This window comes from Psittacula echo (genome assembly GCF_963264785.1).
Source record: "Psittacula echo genome assembly, chromosome: 23".
Classification (NCBI taxonomy): Eukaryota; Metazoa; Chordata; class Aves; order Psittaciformes; family Psittacidae; genus Psittacula; species Psittacula echo.
Window position 1 is genome coordinate 5,554,533 of NC_137748.1, and position 19,116 is coordinate 5,573,648.

General features: G+C 60.3%; 2 protein-coding genes across 2 annotated transcripts; one reads left to right on the plus strand and one right to left on the minus strand.

Moving 5' to 3' along the window:
* Positions 1–1,626: 1,626 nt before the first annotated feature.
* On the plus strand, positions 1,627–6,212 carry MRPL45 (mitochondrial ribosomal protein L45). The gene is made up of 8 exons (XM_080633521.1): positions 1,627–1,687; positions 1,975–2,173; positions 2,580–2,697; positions 3,480–3,578; positions 4,051–4,099; positions 4,589–4,738; positions 4,824–4,997; positions 5,492–6,212. The coding sequence occupies exons 1-8, from the start codon at positions 1,643–1,645 to the stop codon at positions 5,549–5,551; spliced, it is 894 nt and encodes a 297-aa protein (XP_080489647.1). The 5' UTR covers positions 1,627–1,642; the 3' UTR covers positions 5,552–6,212.
* Positions 6,213–7,782: 1,570 nt separating this feature from the next.
* GPR179 (G protein-coupled receptor 179) lies at positions 7,783–18,088 on the minus strand (the record flags this gene model as incomplete). The annotated part of the gene is made up of 12 exons (XM_080633488.1): positions 7,783–9,057; positions 9,280–12,312; positions 12,572–12,718; positions 12,805–12,910; positions 12,995–13,133; positions 13,478–13,716; positions 13,794–13,903; positions 14,637–14,705; positions 14,828–15,024; positions 15,447–15,549; positions 16,318–16,426; positions 17,265–18,088. 12 exons carry the CDS (start codon positions 18,086–18,088, stop codon positions 7,783–7,785), a joined length of 6,351 nt encoding a protein of 2,116 aa, XP_080489614.1.
* Between the last annotated feature and the right edge of the window lie 1,028 nt (positions 18,089–19,116).

The following is a 19,116-nucleotide window of genomic DNA, read 5'->3' on the forward strand; positions in this document are numbered from 1 at the left end:
CTTTTCTTTTGTGTGGTCCCTGCTGAGAGTGGGAGCAGCCGGAGGGCACCGGCTAATCCTGCCTTGCAGGTCTGGGCTGGAGGCTTAGGGCAGGAATCTCTGGTATTTGGGACTATGGGGACAACAGCCTGGAAGCTGCAAAGTGGCTCCTGGGGCCTGGGTTGGGAGGGATTGTGCATGGCTTCCTCCCCTCGTGCGTGCGGGTCTGACCGTCACCCTCCTGTTGTGCCTGGGGCGGGTTGCACAAGGATGGAGGGAAATGCATCATCACCTTGTGCTGGTGCTCCAAATCCCAGCCCTGGTCCTGAACTCTGATGGGGTGAATCCTTGCATGGTGGTTTTGCAAGAGCAAGGTCACACATGGGCTGGGGGGCACCATCAAGTGGCATCTCCAGAGGCCAAATCTGCTGGGAGCATCCCTGCCTGCTGCCCTAGTCCGGACCACAGCAGGTAGGGATGCTCCTGGGCTGTGTTCCCCAGCAATGGCCACAGCAAGGATGTGGCCCCAGGGGGGTTCCAGAGCGCTGGAACGGCTGCTCAGGGTGGTAAAACCGGCTGAGATGGCATCACAGGGCAGCTCGGCAGCTGGGAAAGCCGGATGGGCTGGAAAAATCCAGCCCCACAAGTCCGGAGGTGTGGGAAAGCGCTGGGGCCGTGGGGCCGGTTGACTCAGCCCTGGCTGCTCTGGGACAGGATCCACAACCCTATGGCTTGATCCCTGTTTTCCAGAGGAGAAACTGGCTCCGGTTTTCCTGCCTGCGGGGAGCATTGCCCCTCTCCTGCATTTGAGCCCCCACAAGCACCATGCCAGCCTTTGGGAGCCGCTGCAGGGATGCAGATGCGATCCCCGCACCCTGCGGTGCCCAGTGCCCCCCGGTGCCCCCCGTTTCGCCCTGCAGGGCCGCTCCCGCCGGCAGAGATAACAACGTGGGCCAGGGTCAACGGTCTCGGGCACAGCGCAGCCGTCACTACACATTAACCAGCTGTCCGATGGAGCAACGCTTCCCGGGGAGCCAAGATCAACATTCCCCAACGCCAACTGGGAGCAGGGCCAGGCTGTTCGGGCCCCGCGGGGCTCACACCCCCAGGGATGCGGCGCCTTTGGGGCTGCGCCATGGACCAGAGCCGTGTCCTGCTGCTGAGCACAGCGGGGTGGCCCCGAGCTGGAATTCCAAGGGAAGGGGCGTTGGGAGAAGCCGGGATTCATTGAGGGTGTCGGTGCTGCATCCCCCCGAGGTGCAGCATCCCATGGGGGACCCGTGTCCCGCACCCCTGGGAGCTGCTGCATCCTGCGAGCACCGGGCACCGGCTCCTGCGGGCTCCCGCACCTCCCACTCCCCCTGCACCGGGGGTCCCGCACTGGGGGTCCCATTCTCTCCGCACCCCCTTTCCCTGTGCACCCGGAGCACGAGGCAAGGCCCCCAAGCCCGCGCTGCACCCCCCAGCTCAGAGTCGTCCCCCCCCGCGCTGCGCTCATGGGCGGAGCCTCCCCCGCGTCCCCCCCTCCCCCGCAGCCGATGGAATTTTCCACTCGCCGCCGCAGCGCGGGCTCCCGCCGGCCCCGCCCCGCCCCGCGCGCGGCCACCCATTGGCCACGCCCCCTTGGGCACGCATACGTCCCGGCGTGCTACGCGGCGGGAAGATGGCGGCCGCCATGAAGGCGGGCCTAGGCTGGCTGGGCCTGAGGGTGCGCGGAGCTGGGGAGGGGGGACGACACACTTGGGAATGTGAATTAGAATGGGAATGGGAATGGGCTGTGGGAAGAGTGAGGACCCGCGGGAGAAGGGATGTGGGGCGTTAAGTACAAGGGTACGTGCAGGGCCGTGGGACAGGGCGGGCTCCAAGCGGCAGCGCTGGGTGTTTTCCATCTGGTCCTTGTCAGGGAGACAAGGGAACAAGAAGGGGAACAAATGGCGGTGCTGGGGGTGTTTCTGCGCTCCTGGGCTCACTCCGTGGCTCTGTGGTGTCTCTCAGGCTGCGGGCTCCGTGCTCCGTGCTGCCGGAGCGGCTCCGGGCGGTCTCGTTGTCCCTGTGAGAACGAAGAAGAAGAAGCATTCTGTGCCTGAATGGGCCAGGGAGCTGACCCCTGAGGAGAAGGAGAAGAGACTCCGGGCTTTGGTGGCAACAATTCCTGAGGACCGCGTGGAGCGGACGTTCTACATGGCTTCCACAGGTGGTAGATCCTCTGCTTTGGTCTCCCCTTAGCTAATGCCCAGCAGCGGCGTGGAGCAATGAGTCTGAGCAGAGTGACCGTGGTGACAGTGTCCGCAATAGACTGAACAGCGCACTCTGGCTCCCGGTGAAGGGAGGCACCTGCCCTTCACCTCAGAAGTGTGCTGGGCTCTTGGCCCTGCTGGATGTGTCTTACCCGCCTATGTTGTATGGAAGAGGAGGGCAGAGAGCAGGCGTCTGTCACTGCTGACAAGCTTAGACTAGAAACTCTCTGCATGCTCGTATTTTCTGTTACTAACATGTTATCAGGGTGGAATCCCAGCTCCCGGTAGCCGGGATGCTGCCCCTTTGTTAACGTTCATTTTCCTGTCTTCCAGCCTCCTCCTGACCTTTCTTCTCTCCTGCAGCTGATATTATAGACCCCTACGTCCCTCCTGAGGGTGATGCCCGCCTGACGGCCCTATCCAAAGATGGGGTGGTGCAAAAGATGCAGAAGCTGAAGCAGACTGCTGCCTCCCAGCTCGCGTACGTGCCTCCTTTTTAATCAGTCTGTGGTGCAGACGTTTTGCTTGGTTTTGTCTTGCGGGGTGAGATGGTGGGGGTTGTTCTCCACCCTATTCTTCCGTTGTCGCTGTGGTACCACTTAACCAGGAGTCCCTGGTGTGAGAATGAACACAAGGCTCCTTTCCTGGCGTGGATGGGTATCATGTGCACTCATTTTCATAGACTCATAGAATAGTTGGGATTGGAAAAGACCTTAAGATCATCCAGTTCCAGCCCCCCTGCCATGGGCAGGGACACCTCACACTAAACCATGGCACCCAAGGCTCTGTTCAACCTGGCCTTGAACACCACCAGGGATGGAGCATTCACAACCTCCCTGGGCAACCCATTCCAGTGCCACAGCACCCTTACAGTAGAGCGCTTCTTCCTTATATCCAATCTAAACTTCCCCTGTTTAAGTTTTAACCCGTTGCCCCTTGTCCTGTCACTACAGTCCCTAATGAATAGTCCATCCCCAGCATCCTTGTAGGACCCCTTCAGACACTGGAAGGCTGCTATGAGGTCTCCATGCAGCCTTCTCCAAGCTGAACAGCCCCAACTTGCTTGAGCATCCTTTGGGTTTGCAGCCCTATATGTGTGTTTTGCAAGCATGCAGAGGTTATGGCTTAGCGGGGAGTCTCCAGTTCTCAGTTGCTCCCTGGTAGAAGCTGGGCTTGAACTGATTAAGAGTGTTATCATCTGAAACATGCAAGACAGTTCCAAGTTGTTCTTTCCTTACTGTAAAGCTTTTCTTATCTTTTCAGTCTGCGGAAGATAAAAGATCATGATCTGGATTTCAGCACTAAAACCTTCCCAGAGAAGGCACAGGAGATATTTATTGAAGCTCACAATTGCCTGGCAAAGTAAGACCCCTTCTCTGACTGATGCAACTAGAACCTGCTGCTCTTTGCAAATATACTCTGCTTTTGCTCCTTGTCTTTCTAATCCTTGTACCTCCTCTGCAACAAGTACTTTATCTTTTCCTGCCCCCATCTCTGTGAGGAGGAGAGTGTTGGGAATTTGGGCAGGACCCGCTCATTTTGATAAGGAAAAGCAGGTTGCAGGAAATCCCTCCACCTGCCCTGCAGGAGAGATGAGCTGTTGCACCTCGAGTGTCACCAGCAGATGAGAGCGTGCGTGGTGCTCTTCAGGATCGCACTGCAGGGAATTGTTGGGATATGAAGTGCTGATGGATCCTGATTTTCGCCGAGTTTGCAGCTGGGGAGTTTGCTTTTTCTGTTTTTCCGGTAGGCTGAGTTTTCTGGGAAAGCAGGAAGCTGAATAAGCCTCTTCACAATCAGTGTATTCAAGTAACTGGGTGTGTTTCACTTGCAGTTTTAACAAGCAGAAACTTCACTCCCTGGTGACAGAGCGCTGCTACCCGGTAAGCGTTTCTGTGGATGCAGCTTGTCCTTCATCTCTTCCATGGTCTTTAAGGCTTTGAACCTGACCATCTGTCTCATTTTGTTCTGGATACAGTAGAGACAGAGCTGGGAGGGAAAGCACAATGTGAGCTAATGAATAAATACTTCATTGTATATAGTACTATGGTTGTTATTTCAAACTTCAGCAGTGGAGATCAAACTTAAACAGGGGGGATTTAGGTTAGATAGAAGGAAGAAGTTCCTTAGTTTGAGGGTGCTGAGGCGCTGGCCCAGGGTGCCCAGAGAAGCTGTGGCTGCCCCATCCCTGGCAGTGCTCAAGGCCAGGTTGGACACAGGGGCTTGGAGCAAGCTGCTCTAGTGGAAGGGGTCCCTGCCCATGGCAGGGGGTTGGAACTCGCTTTAAGGTCACTTCCCGCCCAAGCCAGGCTGTGATTCTGTGATTCAATTTACATCCTAATTAAGTTGGTGCTTATTTTTTTTCCCTGTAGGAGATGGTCCGTGGGAACAGGTACAAAACCATCCGGTGGAAGTTTGTGGAGTCACTGGAGCCCCCAAGGGTGGTTCATGTTCGATGTGAGAGCATTGTGAACCGAGGCAACCTGTACGGGCAGGTGACGGTGCGGATGCACACACGGCAGGTACATCCCCTTGTGCTCCTTGTGTTTCCCAACTGACTCCAACCTCCTGCCAACCTGACATAATGTTTCTTGGCTCATTTTACAGATTCTGGCCATCTATGACCGCTTTGGGAGGCTGATGTATGGTGGGGAGCAGGTGCCCAAGGATGTTCTGGAGTATGTTGTGTTTGAGAAGTACTTGGTGAACCCGTACGGCACGTGGAGGATGCATGGCAAGATCGTTCCCAAGTGGGCTCCTCCAAAGGACCCCATTGTGAAGGTAATGGCAGCAGGAAAAGGCACCAGCGTGGTCCTTGGATAATTCTGGATAAAACCAAAGCCGAGTTTCCTCTAACAGGAAGGTGGTGGATTAATCTGCAAGCAGACCTGTTTATTAATGTGGCATTATCAACCTCTAGCACTTGGAAGCTCTAATAGGAGGCTGAGGGCATTTGTCGTGTATGTGATAGTTCAGAGGGTTACTGCTCCCTGCACGCAGCCTGGCAAACCCATGCTCTGTCTTCCTGTGTTAACTAAAAACGGGTTCCAGAGGGGAAGGAGGTGAGAACTATCCTGTGGTAGAAGGCATATCATCCCGTTCCCCCTGTGTCCTTCCACCATGCTGCTGCCATCTGGTCATCTCCTGTGTGCGAGGCCTTTGCCTTGCCAGGACCTGCTGCTCACCCCTTTGCATGCACTATAACATGAGGAATTCTGGTTGCAGCAGTTCAGAGCTGCTCTGTGTCATGCTGATTTTGCTCCTTGCTTTTTCAGACGGTGCTGATTCCTGGCCCGACCTTGGATCCCTCACAAGAGTACGAAGAAATGAAGTAGGGAGCTCCAGAGCCTGTACAGAGACGGCCTGTGCAAGCGACCCAGGGGAGAAGAAGTGGAGAATGGCTGTGGAGGTAACAGCTTGGATATGGCCGTGCCTTTCCAGTGAGCAGTCAACCAAGCAAGCAGCTCCAGAAATGGACTCTGCTCCCTAACAATTTGTCTTTAAAGAACAAGAGGGGCTTGGCAGGGGGATTCAGATGAGCTCTGAGAAGAGCTTTACTCCATCCAGGTAGACTTAGTGTGCTGCAGCTTAACCCTCTCTGTGTTTCTGTGAAGACAAGAAGTCTGTTCTCTTCAGAAGTGCTCTTGAGGCTAACCCTGTCATCAGCTTGCCCTGTGAGAGGAGCCCTTGGCAGCAGCACTCTGTTCAGACATAGGATACTTGCTCTGCCATGGGAAGTGTCATAGACATGCTGGCCTTTCATTCAAACTTGCAGTAGGTGTCAGCACTTTCTTTTCCCATCCTCTCTGTACTAATTCCCAGCCAGAAAACAGGGAAGAACAGGCAAGCACACTTGAAATCATGCTCTCCTGGGTGCGTGCTGCAGTTGGAGTTGTGCTGAGTGAATGCTTGTGAAGGGCCCAGCTTCCCAGAGGGGCTGCAGCACAGCACTCATAATAAAGTCTTTTGCCTTCTTGAAAGAGCCTATTTCTTTGCTGATTGAGTTTTGGAGCATTAGTTAGAGATGCTTCTGAATTCAGCAGTGGGGTGGTGGTAGCGAGTGGTTGGCACCATCCTGTGGACACGATGACATTCCCATTAGGGCCCTGGTTTTGCAGGCTGAGTGGGTTGGGAAAATGTGTACCCACAGGTTTCCTTTTTCCGTGGCTGAGAGCAAGGCAGTGAGTCTGCTGATCTGTTCTTGCTCTGCTTTGCTCAGGTGAGTTCCATTTACTTCCAGTCACAGAGCAAAATACTCACTGGTTATCAGATGACAACGCATTTTCTTTTTCAGCCTTGGCTTGCTTTTTAACTCAGCCATTTTCCAGAGCTTCTGAGTTAAGAGCATTGTTTCCTTCTTCCTTGGAAGAGATTGTACAGAGCGTGCTGTTTGAAAGAGTTATGGCTCCTGCTGCTTCCAGAGTTGTTCAGTGTTTCTGTGTCCTTTCAAAAGGGCAGAGTATCATCCCTATGCTCTGTTAGGAGAGGAGCCAGCAATGGAATCCCTTTCATCTTTTTGGGAAGTCAGAGGGGTGTCACAATCTGTCTGCCTTTCCTGAAAGAACCTACTGTATTGAGCCTTCTGCCTACACTTCATTCATGAGCTGTGGAGAGATTCAGTGCTCCAGCATATGGGAGCTGGGCTGGGAGCTAAAATAAACCCGGATGAGCTGCCTGCTTGGTGTCTGGGCAGCTCACGAGCAGGTATGGATGTGGCTCCTCAACCAGGACCTACAGACCAGGTTCTTTGGCTCTGGATGAGAAGAGTGAGTTTTCTGGTGGAGTAGCTGTGTTTTTCCAGGGAGAAAGGCCTTTCCTTCCAGTCTGGCTGTGTGTGGCTCCCCATCAGCTTTGCCATTATTCAGACCTCTGCAACTCACCCAGTTCTGTTTCTGGATTTCCTTTCCAGCCTCGCTGCTTTCTGCTGTACCTCTTTCTTGAGCATGTTCAGTATCTTGCCACACCCCATAAATCAGCCACTGAAGCGTGTGCTCTGTAGATAATGTTTTATTTTCTGTATGTACACTTACTTACACCATTGGATCATTGTGGAACACTCAGCACTGAAGACCACCGACAGCACATGACACCAGCATCCCTTTCTAGGGAGAGTGCAACCAAGCGACAAAGGAACAGCAGGAAGAGTCCTGAGCCTTGTGTGGATTCAGAGAGAGAGCCAAAACCTTCACAGGGGGATGCTGCTTTCCTCCCCTGCTGCATCATCTTCCTCCCATGGTTTGACTTTTCCCTATGTATTTTAACATATTCAGGTGCCTGCTTGGACCACAGGGACCCTGCAATGGGCCACCTACCTGTGGGCAAATGGTTGGTGGTGCCTGCACCCATCTGGAGAGCTTGATGAAGGCAGGAGATGGTCATTGTCCCCTCACTGTGCTGGTCCCCAAGGCCACCACCAGAGACCGCTGGAAGCGTGGCCATGCCATTGGCTTTGCTGGACACTTCTTTCCCTGCTTGGCCTGTGCCATTGGGCATCCGCCTTCAGCTCAAGACCTTCTGTTCATGAAAACCATGTCTGCACCCAGCTGATGGCCCCGGCCGAAGGGAGCTACTCATGGTCCCAAGGGCAGACATCAGCTTTGGTTCCACTCTGGGTGGCATCCGCACTCTCCACCTCCCATGGGCACACCTCTGAGGTTTTCTTCCTGTCTGTGCTGGTCTTGTCATCTGCTGGTGGAGCCTCTTCTGCTTCCCAAGGACAAACCTCAGCTGGGCTGGGGCTGCTGCCTGCCCCCGGGGCTGTACCCACTCCCCAGGGCAGCAGCTCTGCCCCAGGGCCCCGCAGGGGCTGGATGCGACTCAGGGGCTTGTGCTTGGCCTCGCTGCCAGGTCTGCCTTTGGGTTTGTTCCTCGGGGCTGGTGGAGATGCGGTGCTGGCTCCCAGCACCGGCTTTGACTCTCCCCTCCCAGGGGAGGATGCTCCATCAGCTCCCTGTGGGATTTCCTTCTCTGAGCCACTGGGCTCTGCTGCTTCCCAGGGGCAAATCTCAGCTTTCCTGCTCTCCATGCTGTCAGACTTCTTGGATGGCTCTTTCCCTGTTGCAGTTCTCAGGGACTGCTCCTCCGTGTCCAGGCTCTCCCAGGGACAGATGGACTCACGGTCGAGATTTGCTTTCTCCTTTGCAGGCGTGCTGTGTCCTGTCTCTCTGCAGACACCTTCACTTGTAAAGGGGCTCTTTCTCCCTATGGACAGAGCATCCTTGTCCTGCCTTGATTCCCCTGTACCTGATGGAGCTGCAGCCTCCTCCCAGGGGCAGATCTCTGCTGTATCCATGGATTGAGCCCCTGGAGCATCCCAAGGACACACCTCTGCCTTCAGGCTCTCCACACTTGCTTTCTCCTCTGCAGGCGTGCGATGCCCAATCCCTTTGAAGGCACCTTCAATTGTAGAGGGGCTCTTTCTCCCTATGGACAGAGCATCCTTGTCCTGCCTTGATTCCCCTGTACCTGATGGAGCTGCAGCCTCCTCCCAGGGGCAGATCTCTGCTGTATCCATGGATTGAGCCCCTGGAGCATCCCAAGGACACACCTCTGCCTTCAGGCTCTCCCCACTCTGGGATGCTCTTGGCGGTGCTCTGGGCAGTGTTGGGCTCCTGGCACGGGGATGCTCCATGGGCTGCTCCATGTCCAGGCTCTCCCATGGACACGCAGCCTCTCGCTTGCTGCTGCCCCTCTCCAGGGCTCTCCCTGGGCTGCCCAGCGCTGCCTGGCGCGTGATGTGCTTGTCCCCCTTGGGTACCCCCCTAGGGCCCTGCTTGAGCTGCTGGGAGGGAGCTGCAGCCCCCTCCCAGGGGCAGATCTCTCCTCTATCCATGGATTGAGCCTCTGGAGCATCCCAAGGACACACCTCTGCCTTCAGGCTCTCCACGCTTGCTTTCTCCTCTGCAGGCATGCGATGCCCAGTCACTTTAAAGGCACCTTCCCTTGTCAAGGGGCTCTTTCTCCCTATGGACAGAGCATCCTTGTCCTGCCTTGATCCCTCTTTACCCGATGGAGCTGCAGCCCCCTCCCAGGGGCAGATCTCTGCTCTATCCATGGATTGAGCCCCTGGAGCCTCCCAAGGACACACCTCTGCCTTCAGGCTCTCCCCGCTCTGGGATGCTCTTGGCGGTGCTCTGGGCAGCGCTGGGCTCCTGGCATGGGGACGCTCCATGGGCTGCTCCATGTCCAGGCTCTCCCATGGACAAACTTCCTCCTTGATGCTCTCCGCGCTCTGGGATTTCTTGGATTTGGCTCTTGAGCTCTCCCTGCTTTTCCTAACGAGATCTGTGAAGCTCCTGCTGTTCCTGTGCTCCGGTTGACGGCCGCCCACCTCTGCCAGCTTTGGTTTGATGCCCTCCAGTCCTCTGGCTGCCGGTTTGTTTTCCCCGTTGGAAGTGCCACGCGTGTCCTGGCTTGCTCTGTCCTTCCCCGATGGAGCTTCAGGCTCTTCCCAAGGGCAGATTTCTGTCTTGGCAAGCGGCTCAGCCTCCACTTCCCACGGACAAACGTTGGCCTTGCTGCTGCCGATGGCTCCTGCTTGCTTGGATGCGGCTTTGGGCAGAGCTGGGTGCCCTCTGAGCCCGGTGCTGCGCTGCTCCGCACCTTCCCCGGGATAGAGACATCCCTGCTGGATGCTCCCCTTGTCTGCAGCCAAACCCATCCCTCCCGTGCCCTCTGGGGCTGCTGCCTGTGGGGAAATCCCGTTTTCCCCTTGGGAAGTGTCACCATCCCCTGCTTTCCCTGCACTGGATACGGCTGCTCCTCCTTCCCAAGGGTGAATTCCTTCTGCATCCCCATCAGCTCCCGTCGCTTCCCAGGGACAAACTGAAGCCCGAGCGCTCTTTGGGATCCCTTCTGGCAGCTCGGAGCTGCTGGGAGCAGGTTTGGGTGGCTTTGGAGCTCCCACCAACCCCAGGGACCCTGACCTGCTGCTCTTGCCCCACTTGCCCACCCATCTCCTCTCTGCTTCCTGCCCCTCTTGCTCTGGCTCAGCCCCCTCCATGTCCCAGGGGCTGGTTTCTGCTCTCGTGGTCCTCCCCTGTTGCAGGGTCTCCCATGGGCAAACCTGGGCCCTCCTGCCCTCCAGAGGCCCCTCCAGCAGCTCTGAGGGGTTTGCTGATGGTTTCTCCATGCCCAGCTCTTCCCTGGGGTGCTGAAGGTCCCCCCTGCTCTCCTCCCAGGGGCAGATCCCTGTTTTGATGCTGGAATCAGCCTGGGTGTCCCTAGGACAGACCTGTGCCTGCCTGCCCGCCGGGGCCATCTCCTTGCTCCGGCTCCTTGCAGGGCCCTTCCCAATGTCCCTGGGACCAAGGGGCTCAGGGTGGCTGCTGCCCTTCTCCAGCACCTTGCCTGGTGGGACCCCGCTGTCTTCCCGGGAAGCCACCTCCTCCTTGCACATGGTTCCTGCTGGGACATCCAGGGCTCTTTGGGGACAAATCTCAGCCTCCGGCTCCTCAGCAGCCGCTCTCTGCCCATCACTGATGGATGGGTGGGAGCTGCTTGTGATGGGTCCTGCCCGTGGCTGCTCCACCTCTGCCTGGTCCTGGGAGGGGATGGACCCGCTGGTCCCTTTGAGCCCTTCCTTTGGTGTGGCCGCAGGAGCATCATTCCCCAGCTGCACCACGGGAGCCTCATCCCCTCGCTGTGCCGCCACCACCGGGGCCTCATGGGGATGCTCAGCTCCTTCTTTGGGACCAGAGCTTGGTGGGACCTTGTGCACTGCATCCGCATCCCCCAGGGGAGCACCGTGCTCCTCACCCGGCTCCTCTCCATCGCCCGCAGCGGCCCTGGCATTGTTGTTGTGCTGGCAAAAGACCTGCTCAGAGCCTGCGGTCCCTGCGGGGCACACGGCCGATGTCTCTGCTGGGCTTGGCCTCTCCCTCCTGCTGCCCTCCTCCTGCTCATGGCCCCTCTTCCTGAGGCTCCCCTCGCCCTCCCTCTTCCCCTTCAGGCTGCTTTTCCCTCTGGATCTGTTGAAGGCTTTGATGGCCAGGCCCAGGCTCCAGAGGGACGTCTTCTGGGCGGATGGTTTGATGCTGGTGGTGGCAGCTGCTGTGTCACCGGTGGTCCCCGACCCTGTTGCTTGGGTGGCTCTTTGCCTCCGGCTCAGGATCTCCTCCTGGACCAGCTCCCAGGGACAGACCTGTGCCGGGATGGATGCTGTGGGCGATGTGCACCCTGCATCTTCCTCCTCCATCCCTGCTGCTCTTCCCTCTGGCTCTCCCACCCGTGCCGGGGGTTCCACGGGTGGCTCTGCTGTCCCCAGGCTGTCCCCGGCCGCTGGCCCACGCTGCCCCAGGCTCTGGCAGCGCACAGGGGGCAGTGGTGGGGTTCTCCTCACCACCACCATCCGCACCCGCCCTGGGTGATGGGAGCCATCAACGCTGATGCTCTTGATGGGCGCGTAGGTGACGTGTTTCTGCACCCTGCCATCGCCCATGGGGGACACATCCTGTGAGCACCCCTCAGCGGGGCTGGGGACAGCATCAGCATCAGGCCTTTGGGGCTTCCCAGCTTCCTTGGGGGGTCCCTGTGCCGTGGGGTGCCCCAAGGCCGGGGTGAATGGATGCTCAATGTGTTGCTTCCCCCATGCAGCGCGGCTGGCGGTGAGCAGGGCTTCATCCTGCACCCCAGCCACCACGCTGAGCGACTTTTGCAAGGGGGGTGCACGGGGCAGGGGGGGCTGCCCCTGCCCCACCAGGTTGTGGGCACTGGCTGACTTGTACAGGAGCGGAGCAGCATCGAGGGACTCGCTGTCGGATTGCTCCGAGGCCGCCTCCACCATCATCTTCCTCCCTGGCGCAGGCTCCTGGGGGGGAGCAGGGATGGGCGAACCCCCCTGGAGCCCCTCAGTGCTGCGGGAGCCATCATCCCGCATCCTCAGGTCAGTGGTTCCCGCCTTGAGGAGCTGCTTGGCCGAGGACCCATGGGTGCTGCTGCGGCGTGCGAGCGCCTCGGGCAGCTGGGTGACGCGGCGGGCGATGGAGCGGGCCAGGCTGCAGCGGGCGCTGCGCTGCTTGGGGAGGTGAGGGTTGAGCGCTGCCATCCGCCACGTCCTGTGCACCTCCAGCTGCCTGTAGAGCTTCTTCAGCTCCTCCTGTGCCGCGGGCAGAGAGCAGGGAGAGGAGAGCGCGTCCAATGGGGCTGCGGCTGCACCCACAAACCGGTCCCCATCCCTCCATCCCAAGGGACACAGGAGGTTTCCCCATCCGTGCCTTTGGTGGATTCACCCTGTGCCCCCTCCACCCCCCCCGTTCTTCCCACCCCACCTGCTTTGCATCGGGAGAAAGATTGCAAAAGGCACCTCTTACTCTGCAGAGCAAGCGTCAAAAGAAGGTCCTGAGTGTGGCACCCACCCGAATGTCATCGGGGTCGAGGCTGTGCTCGCTCCAGGCGGACGCGATGCTGCTGTTGAGGCAGGAGCCTGAGCGCCGCATGTCCAGCTCGTCCTCATAGACCTCGGCCGTGATCTCCTCCCGCAGCGGCGAGCCCGTGTGCAGGAACTGCGGGGGACGAGGGCAGAGCTCACGCAGGGGGCCCCGAAACGCTGGGATCCCCCTTTCCCCGGATCCTTTGGGACGAGCGTTACCTTCGGGATGAAGAGCAGCGCCAGCGTCATGGTGACGGTGCCGTGGGTGTGAGCGAAGAAGAGCAGCAGTGTCCAGTCCGGGTGCAGCGAGGGGACCATGATGAACCTGGCAGGGGATTTGCCACCGGTTCCTCGGCATTGCCGGGGCTGGGAATTGCGTTTCCCAGCTCCTCACGGCCCCGTGTCCTACCTGACCACGTGGAAGGCGGCCGAGACCATGAGCTCGTTGTGCAGCGCGATGCCCATGTAGCGGGGCTCATGGAAGGCGGAGGGCACGGCGCGCGTGGCGAAGCACAGGAAGCTGCCCCACAGCAGGAACAGCAGCTCGGCTGCGGGACAGAGCAGGGGGAGCGATGCTGAGCTCCCAGCACCATCACTGTCAGCGTGTTCTTATGGGTGCTGGTGCTGCTACCCACTGGGACCTCCCTGCCTCGGGGCACATCCAGCCCTGCGGGTTCATCTGCTGGCTCTGGTGCAGAGCATCCCTTGACGTATCCCTGCACATCACCAGGGATGTACCCTGCCCCAGGGTGAGTGCTGGGGATGCTCAGAGGAGAGGATGGGAGGCAGCTCGGGTGCCCGAGCCCTGCTTCCAGGCTCCAGGCACATTAAATAGACAAGGAAAGGCTGCATTCGTGGGATGGGGTCCTGGGTGGGGGGGTGCTGGTCTCACCAATCACCATCATGTAGTCCCAGTGATCGTGGCCGCAGATGTAGAAGTGGAGCCCGCCGGCAGTCTGGGTGCGGATCACCAGCGGGATGTTCTTGTCCACGTTCTCCAGCATCCCGATGGTCCAGGCCGCCAGGAACCAGAGCACCAGGAGCAGGATCAGCCCCAGCATCTTCAACACCCGCGCGCTCGACACATAGGGCACCCGCTGGGCCGTGCGGGACAGGAACACCTTCAGCACCCTGCGAGGGGCAGAGGGGTGAGCCCCAGCGGGTCCCCGCTGCGGGGGGCACAAGCATCCAGCCCCCCATCCCGGTACCTGTACAGCTTGAGGGTGATGGTGCCGTAGACGATGGTGAAGCCGAGCATGCGGACCCAGCGCAGGACGATGCAGCGGAAGATGCTGGGTTTGAAGTACAGGATGAACACCTGAGGTGGGGGCAGAGAGGGGTTGGTGGTGGAATGGGGATGGATGAAGACTCAGAAACCAGGGACTCACGGAATGGTTTGGGTTGAAGGGACCTTGGAGCTCATCCAGTTTCAACCCCCTGTGCCAGCACCTCGGCACCCTCCCAGGGAAGAGCTTCTGCCTAAGAGCTCATCTCAGTCTCCCCTCTGGCAGGTTCAAGCCATTCCCCTTGGCCTGTCCCTACAGGCCCTTGTCCCAAGCCCCTCTCCAGGTTTCCTGTAGCCCCTTTAGGCACTGGAGCTGCTCTAAGGTCTCCCCTTCAGGAGCCTTCTCTTCTCCAGGCTGCCCCAGCCCAGCTCTCTCAGCCTGGCTCCAGAGCAGAGCTGCTCCAGCCCTCGCAGCATCCCCATGGCCTCCTCTGGACTCATCCAACAGCTCCACGTCCCTCTTGGTGCTGCTGCCCCAGAGCTGGATGCAGTCAGTGCTCACCGCTGCCATCCTTCCCCCTTGGCTCTACAGCACCCACCACGGCTCTTGTGGGAGGGAGAGGGGATTTGGGCAGGGATTAACTCCCGCAGCCAGCGGGAGAGCAGGGATTTGGTTTCCCAAGGTTTATATTGGAGCCACCGGGGGCTGTGCCAGCGAATCCACAATTAGGTGGAGTTGTGCCCATGCCCTGCTTGGGGCCAGCTCCACACCCTCACCAGGCTGCAGAGGCTCTTAAACCGAGTCCTATTCCAGCTGGATACTCACTGGGAAGTAGAGGAGGAGGGACCCGAAGAGGATCGTCTCCAGGAGGATGATTCCGGATGCCCGGATCCTCTGCAGGAACAGAGATGTGAGGATGCAGCCAGGAGCCAGGGCAGGGAGATCCCCCCTTGAGCCCGCGGGGTTTGGGGATGGGATGGGAGCAGGGCAGGGGCTGGGACATGGGGACACCTTGCCTTGCTCCGTCGGAAGTGGTAGGAGACCAGCATGCTGAGGAAGATGGCCAGCATGCAGCAGGCCTGGCAGGACAGCACGGCCGCCCGCAGCGCCCGGTCCTCCTGGATCAGGCAGGGAGCATCGTCCTCGCAGGTGGAGCATCCTTGGCGGCAGGGCCGGCATCCCAACAGGGACCCCCCATCTGCCCCCGCTGTGCCTGGAATAGGGTCATGGAATTAGGACCCAACCAGGCTAGAAAAGACCTTTAAGATTGAGTCCAACCATTCCCAGCACTGCCAAGGCCACCACTGCCCCATGGCACTGAGGCCTCGTCTCCACGGTGTGTGAACACTTGCAGGGACGGTGCCTGCAGCCCTGCCCTGGGCAGCCTGTTCCAATGCCTGAGCACCCTTTGGGCAGGAATTGTTCCTCAGCTCCATCTAAACCTGCCCTGGTGCTGCTTGAGGCTGTTTCCTCTTCTGTCACTTGTTACTCGTGGTTACAATCACTGCATCACTTGGAGGCACTTTCCTTGCTATGGAATGGGCTTGGGTTTCCCAAATCCCCCACAGTCCCAGACCCCACTGCAGTGGCCATGTCCCAGTGGGTGAAATGGGGCCCCCTGGACACGGCACCCACCTGCCTGGGCACCACGGGCTGCTCCACTGGCTCCATAAAAGCCCGGCTTGCATCGGCACAGGTACCTCCCGAGGACGAAGCCGCGGCTCTCCTGCGGGATACACTGAAGGAGACAGGCTGGGGTGCATGGAAGGGCTCATCCCACATCCCAAACATTCCCCCTATCCCTGCATCCCCCCCGCACCAGGGGCTCCAGCATCCCCCATCTCACAGGTACCTGCCCCCAGGCCACTCTCCCCCTGTCCAGGAGGAACCAGTGGTTAAACATTGAAGAATTAAAAGCCAAAGCTTGGCCCTCAAATCCCTCCCTAAACCCTAAATGGAGACATAATGCAGCAGAGAGCACTAATCCTGCCCAGCCATGACGGCAGCGGCACTGCCCTAATCCCCCCTGCCCGCATCCTGCCCCCAATGGCTGTGCTGGCAGCTTCTCTGGGTATTGTTGTGTCCTGGAAACATTCCCAGCACCAGAGCCCATCCCTCCAGAGGAAAGAGAAGCTGGTGATCCCTTTCCCACTTGGGGACCACAGTGAGCCGGGTGCCTGCGGTGCTTGCGCTGCTTGGGGATGCTGATGGTTGCACCAAGCCCTGAAACAGGCTTTGGCATCTCCAGTGGGCAGCACCGGCGGGGCTGGGGGTGACTGTCCCACCGGTGCCCACCCATCCCCGTGGTGTCTGGGCAGGGAGCTCCAGGTCACTCGCTGCTGCTGGCACAGGGAGGGCAGATTTGCACAATAAACCCCTCCACTGCAGCGCAAGGAAGCAGATGGATGGGCCAGGAGGGGATAAAGCTCAGTCAGAGGGAGGGATGGCGGCAGAGCGGTGCCTTGCTGGGTGAGGGGATGGGGTGCTGGGTGCTGGTGGATGGTACCTGGGTGCTGTTGAGGTCACAACGGTGCGTGTCTGCGAACCAGCCCGGCCCACTGGCACACTGATCAATGGCCACATCCTGCAGCTCGATGTCCACCCGCACGACGCCCCTGTACAGAGGGATGGGGTCAGCCCCGTGTCCACAACCAGCGTGGGCCCCATGTTCCACCAATGGGACAAGCACCGGGGAGGACACAGCCACGGGGGTGCTGGGTGCTTGGGTGGCCCAGGGAAGCTGTGGCTGCCCCATCCCTGGCAGTGTTCAAGGCCAGGTTGGACACAGGGGCTTGGAGAAAGCTGCTCCAGTGGAAGGGGTCCCTGCCCGTGGCAGGGGTTGGAGCTGGGTGAGCTTTAAGGTCCCTTCAACCCAACCCATTCCATGGTTCTACAGTTCTATGATATGTTCCCCCTTGCAGCTGCATCTGGGAGAGACTGGAGCTGGAGCAGCAGCTCCTGGCTGTGGATTCTGCCTCTCAAAAGGGGCTTTAAAGCAAACGGCTGGGAAACAGGAGGTGCTGGGGTGGCCCCTGGTGCCAGCCCTCATCCTGCAGGACCAACTCTCTCCCCTGAGTGCTCTGAGGGGGACACAGCATCCCCGTTGGAAACAGGGACACGTCCCCTCTCCAGGACTAAACCCAGGAGCCCCTCCCTCCCCATTGTCCCTCATTGTGTGCTTGCACAGAGGGTGCTGGGGTGCAGCAGGGACCCCCCCAGAGTGGCCGTGACAGGGTAGGAGATTCGGGGGGTGGCAGCCCGAGTGGGGACAAGGGTCCACACCGTGCCTATAGATGTGCAAATACCCATACACATGCACAGGGATGCAGGCAGGGTGCAGCAAAGCATCCTGCCTGCACCCCAAGGTGCTGCCTCCAACCCCACTCCCCAGGGTGCACACAGGGCACCCCCCAACCCTCTTTACACCCCCCAGCCCCTCTGGGTACCACTTACTTGAACTCGGGGCTGAGGTCTGGCTTGAGCCCATAGAAAGCAGCGGAGAGCGTGATAGCCCAGGCAGGCAGGAACCGGCCGTCCCGGCACTCGAGGAACGGAGGGGACCACCGCACATGGCCCGCGTCCCCCACGTAGCTGTCACCCCGCTGCCACTTGGGGGTCTCCATGCTGCGCAGGTCATTGCTGAGCACCCGCTTGCGGAGGGCAGGGGTCCGCTGGGATTTGAGGGCATTGAACCACTCGTTGTCCCAGCTGAGGTTACCGAGGCTCGGAGCAGCAGCGGAGACATCCTGGAGCAGGATCTGGCCATCCCCCTTGGTAGCCTGCAGCATCAGCCGGGGCTTGGCGGCCAGCGGGTGAGCATCGAGGGCCAGCACCGCCCTGCGCACCCATGGGTGCCCCTCGGCCAGGCTGCGCACCAGCGCCTGGTACCACTCCACGTCCTCGGCCACGCTGGCCTCGCGGATGTCGTTGGTCTGGAAGAGCATGTTGAGGAAGTTGGCGGCGTGGGCCAGCGCCTCGGGGGCGGCACGGAGCGCAGCTCGCAGCGCCGCCGGGGGACCGGGACCCGCGGCCGCCGCCGGGACCCCCCGGCTGCAGTTGGCTCGGGCCAGGCGCTGCGCATCGCCCGTCCGCAGGAACGCCAGAGCCGCCGCCGAGCCCTCGGCGTCCCCCGGCGCTCCCGGCTCCGCTGTGGGCACCCAGGGGGGTGATGGAGCCGGGGACCACCCCGCCGGACGGGGGGGGCTGTCCTGGGGGCGCTGGCCATGGAGCAGCGCCGTGTGCCAGCACCAGAGCAGCAGCCACCGCCACGGCCCCATGGCTGGGGCTCAGCGGAGCCCCCCGGCCCCCTGCGGCCCCGCCGGCCGGCCCGGGGGGCACATGGCGGGCGCGGAGCCCCGGAGCCTGCTGGGCTCCCCCGCGCTGGAATCGCGCTCTGCCGCTTGTTTTCCTGCCTCGGTGATGCCGGAGCAGACGTCACCAGCTCCAAAACGTGCTCATCCGCTGGCGCCGGTGCCCGGAGCCCCCCCGCTTGTCCCTGCGCTCCTGCTTGGATGCGGTGCTGCGGAGCCCCTGGCCCTGAGCCCCATGGGGACCCCCACAGCCCGGCCCTGAGGCCCGTGGGGACACCCCATAGCCGCGCCCGGAGCCCCGGGGGGACCCCTGCACCCCTCAGGCTGGCCATGATGCAAGCGCATCCTGATGGGAAGCCATGGCAACAGGGCTGGGAATATTCCTCCTATCATCCCCCTTCCCGCAGCCCCTCTGGCAGCCGGGAGAGAATCGCCCGCTGGTTCCCCGTATGGTGCCGGCCTCAGCCGCTCAGTTCCCCCCTCCCCCGGCGATGGGATGGAAGTGGGGCCCCCATAGGGATGTTCCCATGGGGCTGAGGGCGGTGGGTGCAGGAGCTGGGGGGTGCAGGGTCCCCATGGCAGGGCCTGATGACCCCCCCACGGCTGGGCGATGCTGCCGCAGGTCCCACCCAGCACTGCCCTGGTTGCAGAGGGGAAACTGAGGCACGGGAGGCCTCTGGGGCCGCTCTCCCCTGCCTGGAGCAGCGGTGACTTCCCCCTTCACCATCCCCCGGGCAGGAGGGGGAAGAGCCCGTGCCCGGCCGCTCGCCTCCAACCGTGGGGTGCGCGGAGTGCGAGAGCCGAGCCGAGCCGGAGCCGTGCAAGAGCGGGGCCAGAGCCGAGCCGGAGCCGTGCAAGAGCGGGGCCAGAGCCGAGCCGGAGCCGTGCAAGAGCGGGACCAGAGCCGAGCCGGAGCCGCCACAGGACGGCGCCATCCACAAGCGCATTGCCCTGTGCCGGGGGGATTTCAGCCTCCCCGCTTGCTGCCGGGGCTG